At 41.8% G+C, this 23,605-nt stretch overlaps 1 protein-coding gene and 1 pseudogene across 2 annotated transcripts in view; one reads left to right on the top strand and one right to left on the bottom strand.

Annotated features, from left to right (window-relative positions):
* The window catches only part of ACTN2 (actinin alpha 2), a 73,507-nt gene extending 57,874 nt beyond the window's left edge, over positions 1-15,633 (bottom strand). For both annotated transcript variants that reach the window (XM_047824849.1, XM_047824848.1), the window contains exon 1: positions 15,482-15,633. In XM_047824849.1, the coding sequence (XP_047680805.1) occupies positions 15,482-15,607 (126 nt within the window). In that variant the 5' untranslated portion in view covers positions 15,608-15,633. The remainder of the gene's footprint in view (positions 1-15,481) is intronic.
* Positions 15,606-23,605, top strand: part of LOC125147557 (glyceraldehyde-3-phosphate dehydrogenase-like) — a 72,592-nt pseudogene continuing 64,592 nt past the window's right edge.

The raw sequence follows: 23,605 nt of genomic DNA on the forward strand, positions 1-23,605 counted from the left end.
CCACATGCTCTGCATTGGTGTTTGGGGCCAGAGCGCAATCCTAAACTAGAAACAGTCCCCATCAGGTACGTCTACAGGATTCCTCTCCACACGGGGAAACCTCTGGTTAGCAGAAGGGGTAAAAACAGGGGAGCCGGCCATTTCCAAAGTTCCTGCTCACTCCGTCCTGAGGGAACCAGGCTCCGATTTCCTCCTTCAAAAAGTTCTTGCCTAGGGCTCATGCTGAGTGGACAGTGTTCACAAAAATATATGATGAAGCCTCCATATCGTGAGCCATTTCAGACAATTACATACTATGATACAAAATTCATAAACATATGCTTCCATACTATAGCATAAAGTGTTCTAGTAGACGATATGGCAAAATGTTAACACCAGTTTTCTCTAGATTGTGACTTTTAAAAATTTCTTATCCATATTTTCTGTAGGGAACGTGTATGACTTATGCAGAAATGTATCTTAAAAAAGTAACTCGGGGAAGTATATACAACGTGTTAGCCTAGATTCTTTGGTCTTCATCCTGGTTATCTGTAATTACGTTAAGCTAGCTTTACTTCATTAATCCTCCAGATTTCTCCCTGAAAAAGAAAAACTGCCTAAATTGCATATAATTAAGCAACCCCAGATTTCTGAAGTTAACCAACGGAGGGCTCCTCCAGGATTTTTTTTTTTTTTTTAAGTTTCACATTAAAATCCCTATTTCGACATCACATTTCAAAACCCTGATGGAGAAGGTACGCGCTGTCCAAGTTCTAGGATCGCAGAACAGAAATCCTTTGGAGTCTATAATATCCAGTTACCCAGATGCCAGTCACAGCAACACAACCCACTGTCACACAGCAGGTATTTCTGACAGGATTTTTCCGGCCTCCTTACCAAGTCCTTAAAGGACTCCGCCAATGACAGCCCCACCTGTGTCTGATTATAGAAACACGGGGAATTTTTACAGGAAGCATGATTTTATCACACAGTAAATGTATTTATTATCATCGCTGCACTCCCAGAGTTTACATATATATATATATGTTTTCAAATATAAACATAAATATATAAAACTTAAACTGTCTGAAGAACAAAGCTAGATAGAATTTGACTTTGGTGACCGCGCTACCTATTTAAATAACGTGTGACCCTTCGTTTTTCAGACTCACAAAATAAGCATTCTTAAAGCACAGCACATATTAATATCAAAATGTCTGAAGTGTGAATCTACACACTATTGATGAAACCATAAAGATAACATATCAAATACCAAAAGCACATGGTGGCATGCATTTCAGAGGGGAGCCTGACCCACCGTGGGGGGTCAGTGGCCCCGTGTCCCTCAACACACAGGGCTCCACCCCCATGGCTCTCTGGAAGGCTTGGCCTTCTAAAAGATACATGAATTAAAAGATTTGGAAATTACTAGACTCTGGTATTTAAATCTGTTCAAAACGTAAGAAATCTCACTTCGCCAATATCTGCATTTTTTAAAGTTCAGAAATAGGCCTGTATTTTGAGAAAAGGCATTGCTATCCTATATATACATTACTTGGGTCTCAACATTATTTTAATGCTCTGAGGTTGCTACGTGTATGTCCTCGGAACACAGGGACCTCAGAGTTTGCGTCTAGCCTGGACCACTTCTGAGAGTCCGAGGAAACGTGGTTATTGCTATAGCCCCCAGTGGGACCTTTCTGGGCAGACTTGGATGTGGGCTTCCTACCTCTTACTCCACCTTTTCGTCAAATCCCTTCATGAAGAACAGAGGCTCTAAGAAATGAACACCACGTCATACACCTTAAATTTATACAATGTTGTTATGTTTTTTTTTAATTGTACTGAATTTATTTTTATTTTTTATTTTTTTTAATTTACATCCAAATTAGTTAGCATACAGTGCAACAATTTCAGGAGTAGATTCCTTAGTGCCCCTTACCCATTTAGCCCATCCCCCTCCAGTAACCCTCAGTTTGTTCTCCATATTTATAGGAGTCTCTTCTGTTTTGTCCCCCTGCCTGTTTTTATATTATTTTTGCCTCCCTTCCCTTATGTTCATCTGTTTTCTCTTAAAGTCCTCATATGAGTGAAGTCATATGATTTTTGTCTTTCTCTGACCGACTAATTTCACTTAGCATAATACCCTCCAGTTCCATCCACGTAGTTGCAAATGGCAAGATTTCATTCTTTTTGACTGCCGAGTAATACTCCATTGTATATATATACCACATCTTCTTTATCCATTCATCCATCGATGGACATTTGGGCTCCTTCCATACTTTAGCTATTGTTGATAGTGCTGCTATAAACATGGGGGTGCATGTGTCCCTTCGAAACAGCACACCTGTATCCCTTGGATAAATACCTAGTAGTGCGATTGTTGGGTCATAGGGTAGTTCTATTTTTAATTTTTTGAGGAACCTCCATACTGTTTTCCAGAGTGGCTGCACCAGCTTGCATTCCCATGTTATGTTAATTATATCTCAGTAAAGCTGGGGGGGAGGGATATAAAATAAATAAAAGTGAGTTTTTGCACAGAGTGAGGTAGCCTGGGACTTGGCATGCATGCAGCCACCCCCCCCCCCCATCACTTCCAGGACTCCCCTAGATATGCACACATGTAAGCAGGCAAGGGCCTTATCTAGGTCTAAATAAAATCCCCGGAAGCAGTCTTGGCAAGACTGCCCCTAAAAATAACCTTTCCCCAAGAACCCTTTAAATGTCTCTTCTCTCCTTCCTCCGGCTGTACTCTGGGGGTGGTGGAGGAAATAAAGACACAGATGTATCAAATTCAGCATCCTCAGACATCTTCCCCACCTCCTGTCTCTGATCCAAGCTCACCGTCCAACGCGGTGAAAGCAGAGGTCATACGAACTAAGAGGGAACTAGACCAATAACCCTGAAAGAGGTTATAGGGTCACTTTATCAGATCAGTTTGCAGCAGGAGGCGAGAGAGACTCCTTAGACACAGCACACACGCTATCAGTACAGACACACGGGCACAAACTCGTAGCAGTGAACCATTCACATTTACAGGATGCTAAGAGACTTTGCCTCTGCCCAAAACGCCTCACACCATGCCAGCCTCTTCTCTTGTCAGCCTGAAATCTATGCTGAGGGTTCCTCCTGGAATTAGACAACGGGATTATCATCCTAGAAAGGTTACCTTTAAAATGCGGGTGATGTCTGGAAAGGCAGGTCTTGGGAATCTTTCGTTTAAAGGAAGAAGGTGAGGGGCACCTGGGTGGCATAGTCGGTTAAGTGTCCAACTTGGTTTCGGCTCAGGCCATGATCTCACGGTTCATGGATTCAAACCCCACATCAGTCTCCATGCTGAAAAGTGTGAAGCCTGCTTGGGATTCTGTCTTCCTCTCTCTCTGCCCCGCTCCCCCTCACTCTCTCTGTCCCTCAAAATAAGTAAATAAACTTAAAAAAAAAAAAAGATTAAAGGGGGCAGGTGACAAATGGCCTCCTTCAAAGTTCTGCTTTGTGCTGAATCTTTCAAAAATTTTTTACGGAATAAAACACTTGTTGAACATAAAAACTGTTTCCCTTTTAGAGGTGGACATCCCTGGTAACCATTTCACAATGTATGCATATATCAAAACATCCTGTACACTTTAAATATCTATAATTTTTATCTGTCAATCAATTACACCTCCATAAAGCTGGGGGGGGAAAGAATCAGACATCCCCTATCCACGAAACAGGTTTTCCTTGGCCAGTTGGGTTCAGAAGGATTCACTATATTCTGCATTCTCCCTGCTTTTGTGTATGTTTGAAACTTTCCATAATGTGAAGTTAAAGAAAAGCAGAATTCTTTTAATTTTTTTTAAATTAAGCTTTTTTTTTTTTTTTTTTTTTTTTGAGAGAGAGAGAGAGAGAGAGAGAGAACAAGCCAGGAAGGGGCAAAGAGAGGAGAGAATCCCAAGCAGGCCCCCCACTGTCAGCATAGAGCCCAATACAGGGCTCAAACTCAAACTGAGATAATGACCTGAGCCTAAACCAAGAGTCAGATGCTTAACCAACTGAGCCACCCAAGAGCCCCAGCAATTTTTTTTTAATATAAAGAAAGTCCTTGGCACTGCGACGTCACATTCATGCTGAATCCTGGTGGGACCCAAATCTTAGAGAGCGTTCCTGCACTAAGACAGCACACCTGCACAGGGAGAACTTATCTGTGCTCTTGCCTCCTGGAGTCTCGTTGGCTCGTTCCAAAAGAGAGCTGACTCGAGTTCTTAGGCATCATGAACTCTGGCTTCTTTTGGAACTGAGTCAGACCAGCAGTTAACTCCAAAGGGATGCCCTTAATGGCGTGTCCTACTAAACTCCATCTGAGAGGGTTTTGTTAGCTTTCCCTGTGGTGCCTTTTCTCCTCCTGTAGGTATCTCTGTTGGACGAAGCAATTGCTACACAGCCTGACCTGGAGAAAAACCCCTGAATGACAGTATTTACCATGCCCTAAAACTCAGTTCTCTCATTTCATCAGACGCTCCCAGTTGTACACATTGTGGAACGAAAAATTCACAGGCACACACAGCCTTCCACAAAGGCAACAGGTTATTGGTAAGTGAGAAATTAGGAATACAGAATCCCAGGATTCTACTCAGAGTTGTAGGTGATAAGTCTGAGTACAAAGCAATTGAAAAACCGCAGAAAACGATTAGTAGTTCAAAGCACAGTCTTCAGAGTTAAGCAGCATGGCTCTAAAACTCAGCTCCGTCCCTGGTGGACCAGAATATGCCATAAAATATCAGCATCTCTGCATTTGACAAAGCTCTCATTGTGAGACAGGACTGTATCTTTGTAATCTAGAATTCTGTGTGTGTGTGTTTTCTGGCTACACTTCCCCACCCTCAACAACCCTTGGACAAGTCACTTAACCTCCCTGGCTGAAAAAAAGGAGAATAATAATACTCCGTTCTCAAGGTTGTTGTGAAGATTTAATAAAATAATATCTATGGTTAAAACAGCGCCTAGTAATTCTCAATAAATAACTGCTCTGCCCTGCACAGTGAATAGTTTGGGATACTAAGGATAACAGACCAAATCCCTTCCCCACCCTTTTTCTTAATCTTTCACATACTAAAGTATTACTTTTACTGTCTTGGAATTCTTTTTGTTTTGGTGTTATACTGAAAACAAATTTTTTTTGTAAATATTCTTCTGTTTCAAAATTTAACAGAATAGATCGAAGTATGCAATAAAATAATCAGCCACTTCCTATTTCATAAATTTCCAATAATAGGACAGAAATTACACAGTTTGCAAAATGTAAAAAGCATGCCTTGCCTTTTTCCAACAAATCTCTCCCCACATCCCAGCCCAATCTGACGCTCACCCTCTCACCCCTGCCTCCTCTCAAAAATGTGTTTCAAAATAGAAAAATATTATCCTCTGTGGGTGACCTCTAAACTGATTACAATTCTGAATACATCCATCATCATTTTCTTGACCAATACTCTCCCAACCCCAAATACTAATAATATTTTCTAAAATCCTTAAGACCAAATATCTAAATGAGGGCAACAATTCATTCCACTCCCTTAATTATATAAATGATAACATAGAAAAAAAGGAAACCTATCTGGGGGTTAAATTCTACCTTTAGTAGAAGATGAAACAAATTCTACTGTCTTCAGCAATCCTCATGACATTTTAGTATAGTCTTCCTCAGGAAAGCCTACCACTGGCCATTTCAACTGCAGTAAGCGTTTCATGCCACAGACCTGAGCACATCACCATAAATAATTTCTTACAGCTTTTCACCTCCTTTGAAAGCATAACTCAGCTCATCAGCTAAAAGATATCCCATCCCACGGTGCCAAATCCCTGCGTTTCTCTTCCAGCAACTAAATCAATTCAAATGCCACATTCAGACTGGCGAAGCTCCATTGGAATACCAAGGTGAGATTTCTCCAGGAAGAAAATCAAAGACGTTGTGACAGTTCGAGTTGTTCCAAGTCCTCTGATGTGTCCCCATCTTCATGCAGAGGAGCAATGCTCCCAGGTGCAGGCAATGACACTGCTTCCTCTAGAGCCCTTTTTTTTTTTTTTTAATGTTTATTTATTTTTTGAAAGAGAGAAAGACAGAGTGTGAGTCGGGGAGGGGCAGAGAGAGAAGGAGACACAGAATCCAAAACAGGCTCCAGGCTCTGAGTTATCAGCACAGAGCCCAACGCAGGGCTCAAACCCACAAACCATGAGATCGTGACCTGAGCTAAAGTCGGATGCTTAACTGATTGAGCCACCCAGGCACCCCCCATCTAGAGTCCTCTTGTCTTCTCTGGATTTCTCCCATGTTCCCCTCCCCATAGTTTCAACCATTGCCTATGAGCAGATAACTGCTACACCTAAACCTCCAGGCTTGACCTTTCTCCTTGATATTTCCATTGAATATCAAGCTCTTGATCCAAACCTCCCATTTTTACCTTCTATGAAACCCAACGATCCCTTTACTTCCCTAAATGAACACCAAAGGCATTAGAGATAAGGCTAGAAATGATTAGAATTCAGTTTTATGGTTTGGCTATTGCATGGTATTGGTCAAGGATCTCAAATACAACGGGACATAGTGGTAACATAGTTTTACTGGGCTGAACAGAAGAAATTGCAATTTTTGGAAGTCGAAGTGGTCAATGTCGAGAATTTCATACGCTCATCCTAATACGTGTAAAATAACTCAAAATTCTAATAAAGAGCAATGACATTTGTAACTTCTAAATAATTATTTTCATGGAGCAGTGGCTCAGTAGGTTAAACGTCCAACTCTTGGCTCAGGTCATGATCTCATGGTTCATGAGATTGAGCCCCGTGTCAAGCTCTGTGCTGACAGTCTGGAGTCTGCTTGGGATTCTCTCTCTCCCTCTTTCATGCTCTCTCTCGCTCTCTCAAAATAAATAAACTTTAATAAATACTACTTTCACATCTTATTTGACTATCATGAAATAACTTAAAGATTCCTTATGACTGTAAAAGGTAGGATTTCTTGGTTTGCCAGTCTCAATTATAATTGTCTATATAAGACTCAATCACAGGTTCATATTCAATATAGGTCTCATTTGCCCCCAAATAAGTGTATATTCACCTCTTTGTCCATTTGGTCCTCACCATCACTAAAAAAGGAGATTTTTCCAAGATAGCATGCCTTTTAATGAAAAGGTTGTCACATACTATTAAGAATCTATTTATAGATTATAGGGATTATAACTAACAAATTTACCTGCTAGCAAAAAGAAACAAACAAAGCAAGACAACCCAAAGTCATGCTAACGTCTTAGTCTTGAACTTGGCCTGTCCTTTCCCGGACACATATATTCTTCAGAATCACCCACATCTATTCTCTCTTATCCAGTTCTACTGGGAAGTACAGCACATTTTCCAAAAAAATTGTTTTTACCACAAAAACACACATTTAAATTATACTTATCTGAATCATAAGTGAATTTGTAATTTTCTTTATTAAGTGGGTAAAGATTTTCAATCTGGAAAATAAAACTGGTCATTTCAAATCAAATTTAGGTTACCAGAAACTTTGTTCATTAAGATGGTGACACATTATAATTTAAATAAATCTGCATGTATGAAAGTTTAATTCCAAAAATCTCTAAATTCCAATTATTTTTAAATTAAGCAGCTTGTCTTTGAAGGCTCAATCTTAGACTAAGGATTAAGTCAGACAACTCCATCATGTTGAGGACTTGAGAAAAACACTTTCAGAAAATATTTTTTTTAACATTTATTTTTGAGAGACAGAACATGAACAGGGGAGGGGCAGAAGGAGAGAGGGAGACACAGAATCTGAAGCAGGCTCCAGGCTCTGAGCTGTCAGCATAGAGCCCCATGCAGGGCTTGAACTCATGAACTGTGAGATCATGACCTGAGCCGAAGTCGGATGCTTAACTAAGTCACCCAGGCGCCCCAAGAAAATATTTTTTAAAAGCACTAGACAGTAAGCATGATTTGGAGTTAATACATAGATAGCTCAAGGAGTTATAAAGACTGCAAAACTAGGTTGTTAATTATTACATTTAAAAATTTTAATTGTACTAAATGCCTTTTGGAAATAGAACTCATAACTTTTTTCATTCCGCAAATGAGTTCCGAGTCTGAGCAGGCTCAGTGCAGGGCTCCGGGAACCAGAGAGTGTCTGCCCACAGCCCTCAGAGGGAGACCAAAACACTACCAGGTGACCCATGTTCTAGAAGGCTAGCCTCCTGGAGGAGGGGCCTGATGGAGGAGGAACTCCAGAATGAGCAGAGGACGTAGGGGCTGGGTATAAGGCAAAGGGGTGAATACCACTTTGCGGGGTTGGACCTTGAACCTGTGGGGGAGAAATGGAATAGTAGACAGAGGCTAGGTGAGACCTGGCCTCACAAACCACAGCATGGGGTCCAAATTCTCTCCTGATGGCAATTAAAAAAAACCACAGAGGAACTTTAAGCAGGAAATACCATGACCAGGCTTGTGTTCTGTAAAGATCATTCCTGCCAGGATCATGGAGAAAAGCCTGCAGAGAAGCATGAGCTATGGGAGGGTGACAGCACAGGAGGCCACCACCCTAATCGAGGCAGGAAACACAGAAGCTCTGAAGACCTTAACGTATATAACAGGAGGAAGGGGCAGGGTCCAGAGGACTTCAGCAGATGGGCTCCACCAGAGTTGACAGGGAGGGAGGCACCAAGGATAACTCCCAGGATCCCGCCTGGGTGACACGGAGGAAGATGTTTCCGTTCACCATGACAGGAAACCGCCCAGGTGGGACATTCGGGAAATATTCTCTCCTTTCTTTCACCAGCCTAGTGGAATGGGGTGTCCTTCCTGTGCGCTTCGCACTGACCTTTCTGTCTCTTGAACTGGGCTGTAAGTTCCTTAAGGCCTAAGGTGGTGTCAACTCAATTCTCTATCCCTGGACACGAAAAACGTCCAACGAATGAAAGAAAGAATGACCGTGCCTGTGGTCCGTTTAGATTTTGCTCTTCAGTAGGGCTGCAGATAAAAAAAAAACAAAAAACAAAAAAGCAAAGAACGTTTCCGATCTGGAAAATTGCGGGGAGGGGGACAGGTGCGTGCCCCCAGATGTGCGTTTGTGTAGAAAATGTTCCCCCAGACTTCTTTGGAAAGACCAATCCCTTGCGCTCAAGATTTTCCTTCCTTTGGAATTTGTCTAGCACAGCAGTTAGCAAACGCTCCCCCTAATCTTTGCTCTCTGTTCTTTCTGGAAGAATTAGTACCGTTCCCAGGGAAACAGCGGTACAATTCTGACTGTCCTCCAACGTATTCCGTACCGACTCCTCTGCTCATCATGGTGGCTCCCCCGCCCACTCGGGGACTGTGCCTTTTCTGTAGGTGTCTCCCAGCTGCAGCCACTGACTGCAGCTTTCTGACAGCTTTCTGAAGCCACGTTCATTAAGTTTCCCAGCTAAGAATTATATCCGTCCTCCCACACCCTTGTAGAATCTTCTTTTGAGTTCAAGTTTCTTCCCTGGTGAACTTGGCTGAAGGCGTGGGGCCCCAGCGTCTCGGGGATGGTCTGAAGACAAAAAGTGACTTTTCTGCCTTACCACTCGAACCACCAAGTGTGTATTTAGAACAACCGTCCCTCCGGGGTCAGAGGTGTCTTGGTGCTCATACTAGATTCTGCCTTTCCACGCCTACCCATCGGCATCCTTCTCTGGACATCAGAGGCCCCTTAGAACTCCAGCCCTCCCTTCAAGTGATGGATGGCCTCGGGAACACATGACTTGCCCCACAGCTCTGGAGCTCACACCCCTGCCCTGGATGACATGCCCTGTAAATATGCCACTTTCTATCTCCTGGCAGGTAAACCGATTCTCCTCATCAGTTTGCTTGTTCCTTGTCAATACCATGGTCTTGACTTTCCAGTCCAGGAGCTCTGACGGCGGGATCATGTCTGCTTAACTGGATTTATACCGCAGCCTCCCGTGGAACAGCACAGGGCCATTTAATACTTCTATAATCCCTCCTGACCACTCTCAAATTGATGCCTTCCTCGCCATTTCTCCTACCAGCCCCTAGATCTAAACCTGGCCACTCTACCCTGCGGGTCTCATCTCAGGCTTCTGCCTGGGTCTCCTGGCCTCAGGTCCTCCTGCATCCGATTCATTCCGCCAACAGTCGGCTTCTTCAAGCACGGCCCCTTGGAGCTCCATCACCTGCAGCCTGGGTCCCCTGTAAGCTGGCCCTCTCTCTCTTCTCTCTGAAGTTCAACCTGCATCCTGAGCTTTAGCTAAGCCTGTCTCTTCCTGCTCCCTCAAGCACATCAGAAGCAGCAGACGCATCCAAGAATATGGAGCTGGGTGTCCTAGGCTGGTCACATTGGCCACTTTCTCCTTTCAGGCTCTCACTCTCTAAGCTTGTTCCCTTAGCCCTTTGTCAGAGGGTGGTGAGGGGGGTCCAGGAAATAAAAGGGTGAGGGTGCTTTCATAGCACAAAAGGGTGACTGGCCACCCAGCTGATACTTAGTTACTACTTAAATTATGGCCTGGCCCAAGTCCTACTCCTTTACAAAGCTACTTCCTCATTATTCTCACCCACAATGACTTTCCTGATTTGACCTCCCATAATTTTTGTTCTTTACACAATGAGCTCTGGCACTTAATGTTAAACAACGTCTTATTTTCTAAGCGTTCAAGTGTGTAAATCCACTCTTTAAAAGTACACCAAGGGGTGCCTGGGTGGCTCAGTTGGTTAAGCATCCAACTTTGGCTCAGGTCATGATCTCGTGGTCTGTGAGTTCGAGCCCCGAGTCAGGCTCTGTGCTGACAGCTCAGAGCCTGGAGCCTGCTTCGGATTCTTTGTCTCCCTCTCTCTTTGCCCCTCCCTTACACCCTCATTCTCTCTCAAAATAAACGAATAAACTTAAAAAAAAATGTATATCAGGGGAGGGGGATGATGGGAAATTAGTGTTTAGTGGGCACAGAGTTTCAGTTTGGGATGCTGGAAAAGTTCAGATGGATGGGGATGATGGCTGCATGGCCATGTGAATGTATTCATGTCACTGAATCGTACGCCTAAAAATGGTTAAGGGGCAACTGAGTCGCTTAGTCAGTTAAGTGACCAACTTTAGCTCAGGTCGTGACCTCATGGTTCGTGAGTTCAAGCCCCATGTCAGGCTCTGTGCTGACAGCTCAGAGCCTGGAGCCTGCTTTGGGTTCTGTCTCTCTCTCTCTCTCTCTCTCTCTCTCTCTCTGCTCCTCCCCCATGTGTGCTCTGTCTCTCTCTGTCTCCCTCTCTCAAAAATAACCACTAAAAAACATTTTAATGGTTAAAATGGTAAATTTTGTATTATATATATTTCTCCACAATAAAAAAACAAAAGTACAGTAAAGTCACTAAGGAACAAATCTGTGCTTCATTGTCCCCTAGCAGTCCAAGTGCAGACCTACTGCACAGCTAACCACCATTACACCAGTTGCTAAAACAAATATTTGCCACATGAAGGTAATAACATTTGAACATGTATAGTGTCTAAAGCCCCTTCAACGTAAACTGATTTAACCACTGGATCTTGAAAAGCATGACGAGGTGAGAAATGTCTCACGTCTTTATTTTCTAGATAAAGAAACAGAAACTTGAAGGCTTAGGGACTTGATCGCGGTCGGAGAGTACCAGGGAGCACTGGGATTCCTCTAGGTCTCATCAATCTGAGAAAGTTCACAAGCGTTTCATTAACCATTCACCTTGTTGGAACACACAGTGCCTTTTCTCCAGGGAAATAATCAGGCAGAGGCAGACTGCAACATGCAGCGCCCCTTAACCAGCAGCCTTCACCTTGTGCCCTTAACCAGCAGCTGCTCTCCTCAGAACACAGAACTCTCAGGTCCCTGGGCTCTCTGTTTAACCTGGACCCTGTGGGCAGCTGCTCCCACACATGTCCGTCCATGCTGCCTGAGCTGACACGGCGACACTTTGGCCTGGGTGGCAGACTTGCTCCAGGGTGAATGGTGAATCGGACCCTCTAAATTACAGACATGCAAAACAACTTGACTTTCTCTCCAGAATGATTAAAACCAGTGAGAGTTCCGAATACAGAATAAATGAACCACTCTCTTATTCTCCCAACGACTGGTACAAAAGTTTATCCGTCCTCTAGCCATAAACAAATTAAGGATGTAGGGACCCTTTATACTTCAAAACACATAGTCATTTCCTTAAAAGGCCTGTGCGAGGCTCCCAGAGTGAAGGACAGCGCCCCAAGCTCACAGAGATAGCACACATATTCAGCATTGCTGTTCTCACAAGTCACCTCCTGATTAGGCTTCCATTGAACTGAAGGTTGAATGTGTTCCTTGGTTCCAAGAGAAGCTTGCTTCTAAATACCAAAGCTCTAGGAATTTCAAAAGTCCACTGAAGACAGCCTAACTTACATGAATATGTATATCCCTACCCCTGTTACTAAACACCCCTGAAAGAGAAAGGGAGCCCTTCGAAATGCCTGCACATACTTATGCTAAATTCAGTGTCTTCTAAATTGCCTCTTTTTGGAAAAAACACTACACTTCCTCAAAAAAATTGAAAATGGAACTACCACATGATCCAGAAATTTCATTTCTGGGTATAAAACCAGCAAAATTGAAAGCAGGGTCATGAAAAGGTATTTGTACACCCATGTTTATGCCAACATTATTCACAATAGACAAAAGCAGTCCAAGTGTCCACCTGCGGATAAGTAAACCAAACGTGGAAGATACATACAGCGGAATATCGGTCAGCCTTAAAAAGGAAGGAAATTCTGGCACAGCCCGTAATACGGGTGAACCTTGTGAATATTATGCTAAGTGAAATGAGCCAGACTCAAAAGGACAAATACTGTTATGATTCTACCTATATGAGGTCCCTAGCGGAGTTAAATTCTTAGAGACAGAAAGTAGACCAGTGGTTGCCAGGGGCTGGGGAGAGGGGAGAATGCAAACTTATTCTTTAATGGGTATCCAGAGTTTAGTCTTGGAAGATGAAAAGAGTTCAGAAGATTGGTTGCATAACACAACAATGTGGATATTCTTAACTCCGATGAACTGCACACTGAAACATGCTTAAGATGGTCAATTTTATATGTTTCTTACCAAAATTTGTAAAAATCATAAAAAAAAAAAAAAAAGAAAGAAAGAAACAAGCACTCTACTTTTGTTAAGTCCTTCTGTATCAAGGAATTCCACACCAGGGAGCAAGGATTACCACAGCCCATGAGACTCTCTGAACCGTGGATATAATTAGGCACCGCATCCATTATAACGCTACACACGTCATCGTGTGTTACCAGCATCTGTTGACAGATCTCATACCCAGCATATCTCTGAAATGGCAAGTGTGGAGAAGGTAGCCCACAATAGAAACAATGGCATTTTACCCTTGTCCTGTTCCAACAGTTTGTCTCATACGACATAAATAGAGGCCACTGCTCTGGCTACACTGAGCTCACAGCTCGATATTATTTTATTGACCTGAGTAGGTTCTATACCAAAAGTAGAAACAGAGTTCTCTTCTGGATCTGTCCAGACCTGTGTCCTAATGCAGTGGATTCCCCACTCACACCCGCAAGATCTGTGTGTGAGCTCAGATTTAGCTTAAAAATAAAAATAAAAATAAATTCTCACTTTAAACTTAGCATTCTTTTGAATTGGGATCAGGAAGTATAATAATGTATGTCAAGGGCTATCCAATTATCATATTATATTCATGCAGGTATCCCAAACTTAAAACAAAAATTACAACAATGCCATTATATCAAAAAATATTGTGAATGCATTAAAAAAAATATGACAAGAGATATATGTCAATGTGGCTTTTGGAAACTGACATCGGCTCTATCCAAAACTAAAAAACAAAAGCAAACACCATTGTGATCAGACTATTATTCCTAAAAATGATGGGCAGACTATCTGCCCCATTCCTTAGCTATTTACTGTTTCCCATACAAAAAAAAAAACAAAAACCCATGACCATGAAAATGTACCAATCAAAACTTTGGGGAATTTTTTTAAAGGGAAACACTCATGCTAAAAATTAAAGTCACTTTTGAACTTCTGTTTGACAATGCATCACCTAGTCCAGATGACACGTTCATAATCCATGTGTTTTCCCTCACAATGTCATTTAAAAATTGTAGAAGATTTGAAATTTTATTTTCCTTTATATTTATCACTTCCAATTCTCTGGTTTCCAAGAAAGGGGGGGATAGTGGAAGTCTTAGGAAACTAACGTGGAGGGTGAAATATAGCCAAATTTGAGGTTTAAAGTAGTAACACTAAATGTATTTTTACCAGAGAGGGTAGACAACCAAATAGGAATCTTGATATAAAAACAATGCTTGGCTATTTGACAATTATCCAAATAGGGAGAGATCCTTCCAGGAGAGATTCTTCGCTAACACTGCTCACTGGGAGAGAAAGTACAGATGTACATGTTTCCCACGGTCGTACACTAATTCACCAAGTAATACAGCACACTCACTCACAGTGGCAGCTACACTTCCTATGCACACATATGGTCAACAGAGGTTATTCATGTCAAAGCAGGTCCTTAGAAGGGAAATCCACTTTGCTCCACCCCCAGAAAAATAGGGGAGGGGGGAGTGTAGGGCACTTTGCTTTTGTCATGACACTGTCATCATAAAGTTGGGTTCGCAGGTCTGCCATGGCATGCCTGACCCCACCAGGCTCTGTGCCCAGTCAAACAGGAGGTGGGTTTAGCCTCCTGGTGAACATTCTCTACGTGTTCCAGCCAAGGGGATCAAGAAGAAACCTTGAAATAGTGGAATATTCCACTGGGCCCCCACAGCGCCAACCAAGTTGGGCTGAGAGCTTTCAGAGTTGGCTGACTCCCTCGTCCCTGTGTGCTTACCTCAATGAACCACAAATAGAGCGTGAAATAATTATTACTTCATTGGTGGATGTCTAGTGTCCACACAGCATCCCTCTCTTAGGAGCCCCAAACACTTAAGAAATGATTTGCAAATCTACTCTTCGGGCAGCCCTGTGACTATCCCATTGACGCTGATGTTCACTTGACATTTTTATTTGAGGAGAGATGGGCTGGGGGCAAATGAACACAGTGGTGCAGGTTAGTATAACTCTTGCGGCGAAGGTCACAGACTCCAGGGGTCAGGAGCAGACCGACCTGAGACTTTCAGGTTCTGGTCTGACAGTGGTTAAAGCAGAAACACACACACTGTTCCCCTTTTAACGTTTTTCGTTTTGTGACTCTTCAGTTACTTACACACGCGCGCGCACACACACACACACACACACACGCACACTCGCGCGCGCGCTCACACACACAGGGCGCCCGGGTTCGTGCCCGTCCCTGGACGTGTTCTCCTTCCTCCCGGGGCACGCGGGCTACGATGACACGGGACAACACAACACCTGCACCACGCGCCCACTCGCAGGTGCACGCAGTGGGCGAGCCCGCGGGGGGACCGGGACACACGGACGCGCGGGCCGAGCCCGCAGACGGCGGGCACGGGGCCCTTGCTGACCTTCCTCTGCTGCTTCTCCCAGGCCGGGTCGAGGAGCAGGTCGCGGTCCCACTCCTCCTCCTGGATCATGTACTCGTCATCTTCGTAGACGTAGTTGTACTGCACGCCGGGCTCTATCTGGTTCATGGCGCTCGGGGGGCCGGGGCTGCGGCGGGGCGCGCGCGGACTGACGGACGGACTGACGGACGGGCGGGCGGGCGGAGACGCGGCGGGGCCGGCGGGCGCGCGGAGCTCGGCAGAGGCGCGGGCGGCGGACTGGCGGGCGCGGAGTGACCTTCGCGCGGCTCCTCTCGGGGCGGCACGCCTAGACGCTGGGTCGCGGGCGAAGCACCAGCTCGAGCCGCGAGCAGCTGCCGCGCCGCTTAATACCCGCGCCGCCCGTCACGTGGCCGCCGGGCCGCGCCCCCGCCCCGCCCTCCGCCCGCCCCCGCCTCTGCCCCCGCCCCCGCTGCGCCGAGCACGTGCTGGCGGGCTGGGACGCGGGGCGGCTGGGGGTCCCCAATCGCGCGGCTGCAGCAAACCTCCTTGGCCGCGAGCGGAGCCTGCATGCACCAGCCCACGCCTCCCACTTACCCTTCTGCCTGGCGGCGGGCTCGGTTGCGGGCGCCTGAGCCGGTTACGGGGCGGAGGGGAGGAGGGGTGGGCGTACGCGGGCCCGCCCGGGCCGGGGGCACCCATGGTCGGGATCCCTGACCACCTCCAACGCATCCAAGTTTTCCATGTATCATTTGCATATTCACGTTTTCCACGTATTTCCATAGATAACACGCACATACACGCCTGAAAAGTAAAGTTTAAAAGCTACAGCGTCCCCTCGTTTTCTTCTACCCGCCCTCACCTGGGGGAAATCAAGGCCGGGGACTTGGATCAACCGTGTTAGAATGTCAGGAACCGAACCAAAGGCGGGAAGTATCAGCTCTCAGCTGCCAGTCATAAATTTAAAAGAACTGACAATGGAGGACGAGCAGCCAGCTTCATGTTACACTTAAAACCCGCCTTGATATGTTGCACATAAGCCTTTTCATTCCTGTGGTTCTGGTTAGCTGTTCCCTATCGGTTATGCCCTGGAGGAACCGAGGTGAGGTCCTTTGGGACAAGCAGGTTGAAATTTTTTTTCATCGAGTATTTATTAAGCGCTTACTGTAATCCAGACACTGGGATACTAGATGTGAGCTGATAGGCAGGAAACGTGCCTTCTGAAGTTCATGTCCAAATTGAATAAAAGTTGCCCACAGACGCTCCATAGCTGTTTGTGATTCAAAAGCTTTTAGTTTCTTCACATGTTTCAAGCTGAAACTATGCTCAGATTTATCATTGTTCCTCAGAATTTTTACACCACTTACTTTTATTATTTTGAGCTTTTTGCAAAAAGACTTTGACAAATTAGCATATATGCTGCATTAACATTTTGTGAAACATACTCACTAGAAAGAACATGAACTCCATGAGAGCAGAAATTTTGCCTTGCTCACGGCCGGAATTACCAGCAACTGGAAGGATGTCTGCTACTTAGTAGGTGCTCAAATATTTGTGGAAGGAATAAGCACTCTTGGAAACAGTGACTGAACTAATTTGCCTGGATTTAAATTTAAGATTTTAAGCTTATATTGTGCATTAAAGTCATACTCTCTGAACAAGTTTGCCACTAAACTTTAACAATTAGAAACTGTATCGACAATGATAAAAACTGTCATCTTAGTCTTAAAAAAATTAACTGGGGAACCTCAGATTGCAGATGAGATGGAATAAAAGCCAGATTTACCATCCTTCCTGAAACAACCAAAATCAAGGGAAAAAATATCTATGAAACAAAGATTTTCAAGACATTGGTCATCAGGCAAAGAAGGAGGATGATGGAAGGAAATTAAAAAAAAAAAAACATGAAAACTATGATTTCCCCAGTTTATTGCCTAGAGGTAGATTCTAAGGTGCAATACAATAAAAGGGGACCCACGCATAGTTCAATGGTCTCACTAGGCTGGGAGTTCAGAGAGACCAAGGTGGCTAGATTTTGCAAGACCCAATTACAGAAGAGGAGAGAGCTGCAAAAAGAGAGAACCCTGGAGATTTCCAGAGACTGTCCCTCTAGTCCGATCAGTGAATGCATGGGAGAAAAATACCTGAGGCCAAGGAAAGAAGCAGCCAAAAGACCCAGAAACAATGGTCCTTGGAATTCATAAAGGGCCTGAGTCGTTCCTGTTTTCCTTAGCCAGAGTGGAAAACCTCACAATTCACGGGGCATCAGATGGAGTATTCAGAAGTGGGGGGAAATTACCCCTACACTAAATTATATACTGAGACAGCCATCTCAGAGGAGTAAGGGGAAGACTGCGCAGCATTCACACAGGGCCAGGCGAGTGTCTGCTCCAACCACCGGACGGCAGAGACTCATAATTCACAGAGCAGTGGAGCAGAGTAGAGTACTTGGGAATGACTTGTGTCAGTACTGTGGAACTAATTATTCCTTGGCTACTCCTAGAATGAGCATGACTCTAACCCAGACTAGCAAATCATCAAACAGTCATAAAAATCACAAAAGCAAGACCCAAAGAGATAAACTGTTACCAAGTGACTGAACTGTTTCCAAGTAACTGAACTACATCGCAGAACAAAAGCTCAGGAAGATTTATAGGAATACAAAAATATCCAGCACCCAACAATGTAAAAACCACAATCTGGCAAGCGATCAAAGATTCCCTCAGGTGAAAGAGAAAAATATCATCCATGATAATGAGAATAACAATCAATCAAAACTGACCCAGGGCTGACACACAAATTAGGTACCAGACAAGGGCATTAAAACAGTTATTACTACTATGTTCTGTATATTCAAGAAGTTAAAGAGGGGCACCTGGGTGGCTTGTGAGTTCCAGCCCCATGTTGGGCTCTGTGCTGACAGCTCAGAGCCTGGAGCCTGCTTGGGATTCTGTGTCTTCCTCTCTCTCTGCCCCTCCCCTGCTCATGCTCTGTCTCTCTCTTTCCTTCAAAAAGAAACAAACATTTTTTAAAAATTTAAAGTTAAATAGAAACATGGAAGATATTTTTAAAAGACCTAAGTGAAACTTTTAGACACGAAGACTACAATATCTGAGATGAAGAATACACTGTGGGATTAAGTGCAGATTAGACATTGCAAAAGAAAAGATTAGTGAATTTGAAAGCATGGAAATAGAAACTATCCAAAATACAGAGAGAAAAAAAATAATCCAAAAGAATGAAAAGAGTTTCAGTGACATCGTTGGAGGGGTGATCCACCGGGGTCCTGAGGATGCCTACATATTCTTACAGGTATGCCAAAATTGTAGGACCCTGGCAGCAGTTTATCGAGGCCATTTCTCGAGGTTGTATTTGCAATGGGCAACCTTGACAGATGAGGTAATGTCTACCCATAAACAAAGAGCAGTCTTGCTGCTTCTTGCTATAAAAGTCATGAATCCCCAAGTTCAGTGTTCCTCTCTTCTAATGAAACGCACTGTTCACACAGTGGGAACAGGCTACATCTGTGAAACTTGGGGATTATGGAAAACCAGCATGAGCAGTGAGATTGATCATATTCATGGCCATAAAACAACTCTCAATAAATTTAAAAGGATACAAGTCTTACAAAGTATGCTTTCAGACCACAATAGAATTAAATTAGACATGGGTAAACAAAAGATCTCTAGAAAATCCCCAGATATTTGGAAATTAAGTAACATCTAGGTAACCCAAAAAATCAAAAGAGAAATGAAAAGAGATATTAGAAAGTATTTTTTTAACTAAATGAAAATGAAAACACAATAGATCAGAAGTTTTGGGGTGCCACTGAAACAGTCCTTAAGGGAAAATTAGTAGTCCTAAGTGCTTATATTAGAAAAGAATGATCTGGGGCGCCTGGGTGGCTCAGTTGGTTAAGCGTCCAACTTTGGCTCAGGTCATGATCTCACGGTCCGTGAGTTCGAGCCCTGCATCGGGCTCTGTGCTGACAGCTCAGAGCCTGGAGCCTGCTTCAGATTCTGTGTCTCCCTCTCTCTTTGCCCCTCTCCTGCTCATGCTCTGTCTCTCTCTGTCTCAAAAATAAATAAAACATTTTAAAAATTTAAAAGAAAGAAAAGAACTATCTTACGTTAATGACCTCAAGCTTCCACCTTAAAAAACTAGAAAAAAAAATCAGAGTAAACCCAAAGTAAACAAAAGAAGGAAATAATAAAGATCAAAGTAGAAATTGAGAAAACATGTAAAACAGAAACCCAGTAGAGGAAAATTTATAAAATCAGTAAGCCTACACCGAAACCAAAAGATATCAATAAAATTGATACACTTAAAGCCACACTGATTGTAAAAGAAAAAAAAAGAATGCAAATTATCTATATCAGGAATGAAAGAAGTGACATCATTCAAGATTCTATAGATATTAAAAGAATAATATGTGAATATTACTAACAACTATATGCCAATAAATTCAATAGCTTAAATGAAATCAAAAAATTCCTTTAATGACACAAACTATCAAAGCTCATTCAAGAAGAAATAAAAATTCTGAATAGCTGTGTATCTATTAAAGAAACTCAATTTGTAGTTTAAAACTTCTCCCACCCACTCCACCCCAAACACACATAAAATCTCTTCTGGGCAACATGCCTTCTGTGGTAAATTTTATCAAACATTTAAGAAAGAATTCCAGGAAACTAAAGAGAAAGGACTGCTTTCCAACTCATGCTATGAGACCAGTATTAGTCTGATACCAAAGGTAGACAAAAATAGTATAAGGAAGCAATGGATCAGTATCTCTCATGAAAATAAATGCAAAAACTCTCAACAAAATTTTAGCAAATTGGATCCATTATGATCAAGTGGGATTTATTCCAGGAATTCAGGAGTGGTTTGAATATTCAAAAATCAATCAATTTTTATTGTTTTAATTGAAGTGTAGTTGACAGACTATATTATATTAGTTTCAGGGGTACCACATTCTGATTCCACATTTATATACATTGTGAAATGATCATCATGCTAAGTCTAGTTGATCATCTGTCAACATACCAAATTATTACAATATTATTGACCATATACTTTATATCCTGTGACTTGTTTATTTGAAAACTGAAGTTAATACCTCTTAATCCTGTACACCTATTTTACGTATATGCTCCCCCCTTCCATTCTGGCAACCACCCATTTGTTCTCTATATTTATGACTCTGTTTCTGTTTTGTTTGTTCATTTGCTTGGATTTTAGATTCCACATGTAAGTGAAATCATATGGTATGTATCTTTCTCTGTCTGATTTATTTCACTTAGCATAATACCACTAGGTCCATCCATGTTGTCACAAATGGAAAGATTCCATTCTTTCTCATGGCTGAATAATATTCCATTGTTAAAAATATATGTATCACATCTTCTTTGTCCATTTATCTATAGTAGACACTTAGGTGGCTTCTGTATCTTGGCTGTTGGAAATAATGCTGCAATGAACACAAGGGTGCACATATCTTTTCAAATCGGTGCTTTCATTTTCTTTAGATAAATACCCAGAAGTGGAATTGCTGGATTATAAAAACAGATTTATTGCCATCTTAACAGACTCAAAAAGGGGAACCACATGATTATCTCAATAGATACGAAAAAGCATTTGACAAAATCCAACATCCATTACTGATAAAACTCTTAGCAAAATGGATTATAAACAAACTTCCTGAAGCTAATTAAGGGCATATAAAAAAAGAACAGAAAAACTATAGCTAACATCAAATTTACTATTAAAAACTTGAATGCTTTCTTCTTAAAAACAAAAACGAGTCAGGACCATAACAGGTGTATCTGATATCACAACTTCTATTCAATATTGTACTAGCAGGGCTCCTGGGTGGCTCAGTCGGTTAAGCGTCTGACTTCAGCTCAGGTCACGATCTCACAGTCTGTGGGTTCAAGCCCCACATTGGGCTCTGTGCTGACAGCTCAGAGCCTGGAGCCTGCTTCAGATTCTGGGTCTCCCCCTCTCTCTGCCCCCCCATGCTCATGCTCTGTCTCTCAATAATAAATAAACGTTAAAAAAATTTTTTTTAATATTGTACTACCAATTCTAGCCAGGGCAATCAGTCAAGAAGAAAAAAAGTCATCCAAATTAGGAAAGAAGAAATAAAACTCTTTATTTCATTTCTATGATAAATCATTATTATTATAGGATTATTATATTAGTATATATTAGTATATTATTATATTAGTATATTATATTAGTATATTATTAGTAATATATTAATTATATATTATATATATTATACGTTATAACATATATAATATAATATAATAATATATATATTATAATATATATAATACTATAATATAATATAATAATATATATTATCATATATATAATGAATGAATATATATAATATATAATATATAATATATAATATATAATATATATTATATATATTATATATAATATATAATATATATTATATATATTTTAGTATATTAGTATATTATATTAGTATATTAGTATATTAGTATATTAGTATAGAATAAGTTCTATAATAATAATTATTATATTATAATAATAATTATAATATAAATATAATAATTATTATTATTATAATTATTACAGAATAAATATGTAGAAAATTTGGTGGGTTCTTCAAAAAAGCTACTAGACTAATAAATGGATTTATCAGTGTTGCAGGATATAAGATCAATGTGCAAAAAATAAATCATCTTCAGAAATCTCCAGGCCTCGCTGGCTTTATTGGACAATTCTAACAAAATTTAAAGATGAAATAACTCCAATCCTACACAATCTCTTCCAGAAAATGGAAGAGAGAGGAACATTTCATTTTATGAATTCATTTATGAAGCCAGAATTATCTTGGTACCAAATCCAGGCAAAACAAACCAAACCAAAACAAACAAACAAGAACAAAACAAGAAAAAAAGAAATAAAACTACAGTCCAATTTCCCTAATTAACACAGATGCAAAAATCCTCAACAAAATATTAAGAGATTGAACTCAGTAGTATGGAAAAATAGTAAAAGCATTTACAAATCATATATTGAATCAAAACTTATATCCAAAAGTATATTAACAACTCAATGCAACAGTAAGAAAATGATCGACTCAGTGAAAAGATGGACAAAAGACTTGAACAGATAATTCATCAAATACTAATGGCAACCAAGCACATGAAAGAATGCTCAACATCAGTGGTCACTAGAAAGATGCAAATTAAAACTGTGATGGGGCACCTGGTGGCTCAGTTGGTTAAGCATCCAACTCTTGATCTCAGCTCAGGTCTTCATCTCAGGGTCATGAGTTCAAGCCCCACATTGGGCTCCACACTGTGTGTGAAGCCTACTTAAACACACATACACACACACACACACACACACACACACACACAGCATGATGAGATACCATTTCACCCATAAAAATATCTAAAATTAAGAAATCTGAACATGTCAAGTGTTGGCAAGAACATGGAGGAATTAGAGTTCTCCTATGTTGTCAGTGGGAATATCAAATGGTACAACCACTTTGGAAAACAGTTTGATAGTTTCTTAAAAAATTAAACATATGCCTACATATAGCTCAGCCGTTCCATTGATATAAAATTCCAGAAAATGGAAGCTAGGGTGAGGAGGGAGGCTTACAAGGGGCATAAGAAAACTTTCTGGGGGCGCCTGGGTGCCTCAGTCAGTTAGGCACCCAACACTTGATTTCGGCTCAGGTCATGATCTCACAGTTCGTGATACTGAGCCCCACATTGGTTCTGAGATGTCAGCATGGAGCCTGCTTGGGATTCTTTCTCGCTCTCTCTCTGCCCCTCCCTGTTTGCACTCTCTCACTCTCTCTCAAAATAAATAAACTTTAAAAAATTACAATTAAAATTACCTGTGTATTTCCCTGTTGCCTCAATAATTTGTACTGGTTCAGTATCTATCAATGGTAGCTCTTTCAATATATCTTACAAGTTTCAATTTTAAAATTCTGCCCCTTTTGGGAGACTCATCCAAAATGCCTTCTCTAACACAACGCTTGCTAATTGAAGCCCGAAGTGAGTCACCTCTGCATTCTAAATAACCTTTAGAATGTAACTAACAAATACTGCTTTGTTAATATGTAACTAACAAATACTGCTTTGAATG

Source organism: Prionailurus viverrinus, chromosome D2, assembly GCF_022837055.1.
Source record: "Prionailurus viverrinus isolate Anna chromosome D2, UM_Priviv_1.0, whole genome shotgun sequence".
NCBI lineage: Eukaryota > Metazoa > Chordata > Mammalia > Carnivora > Felidae > Prionailurus > Prionailurus viverrinus.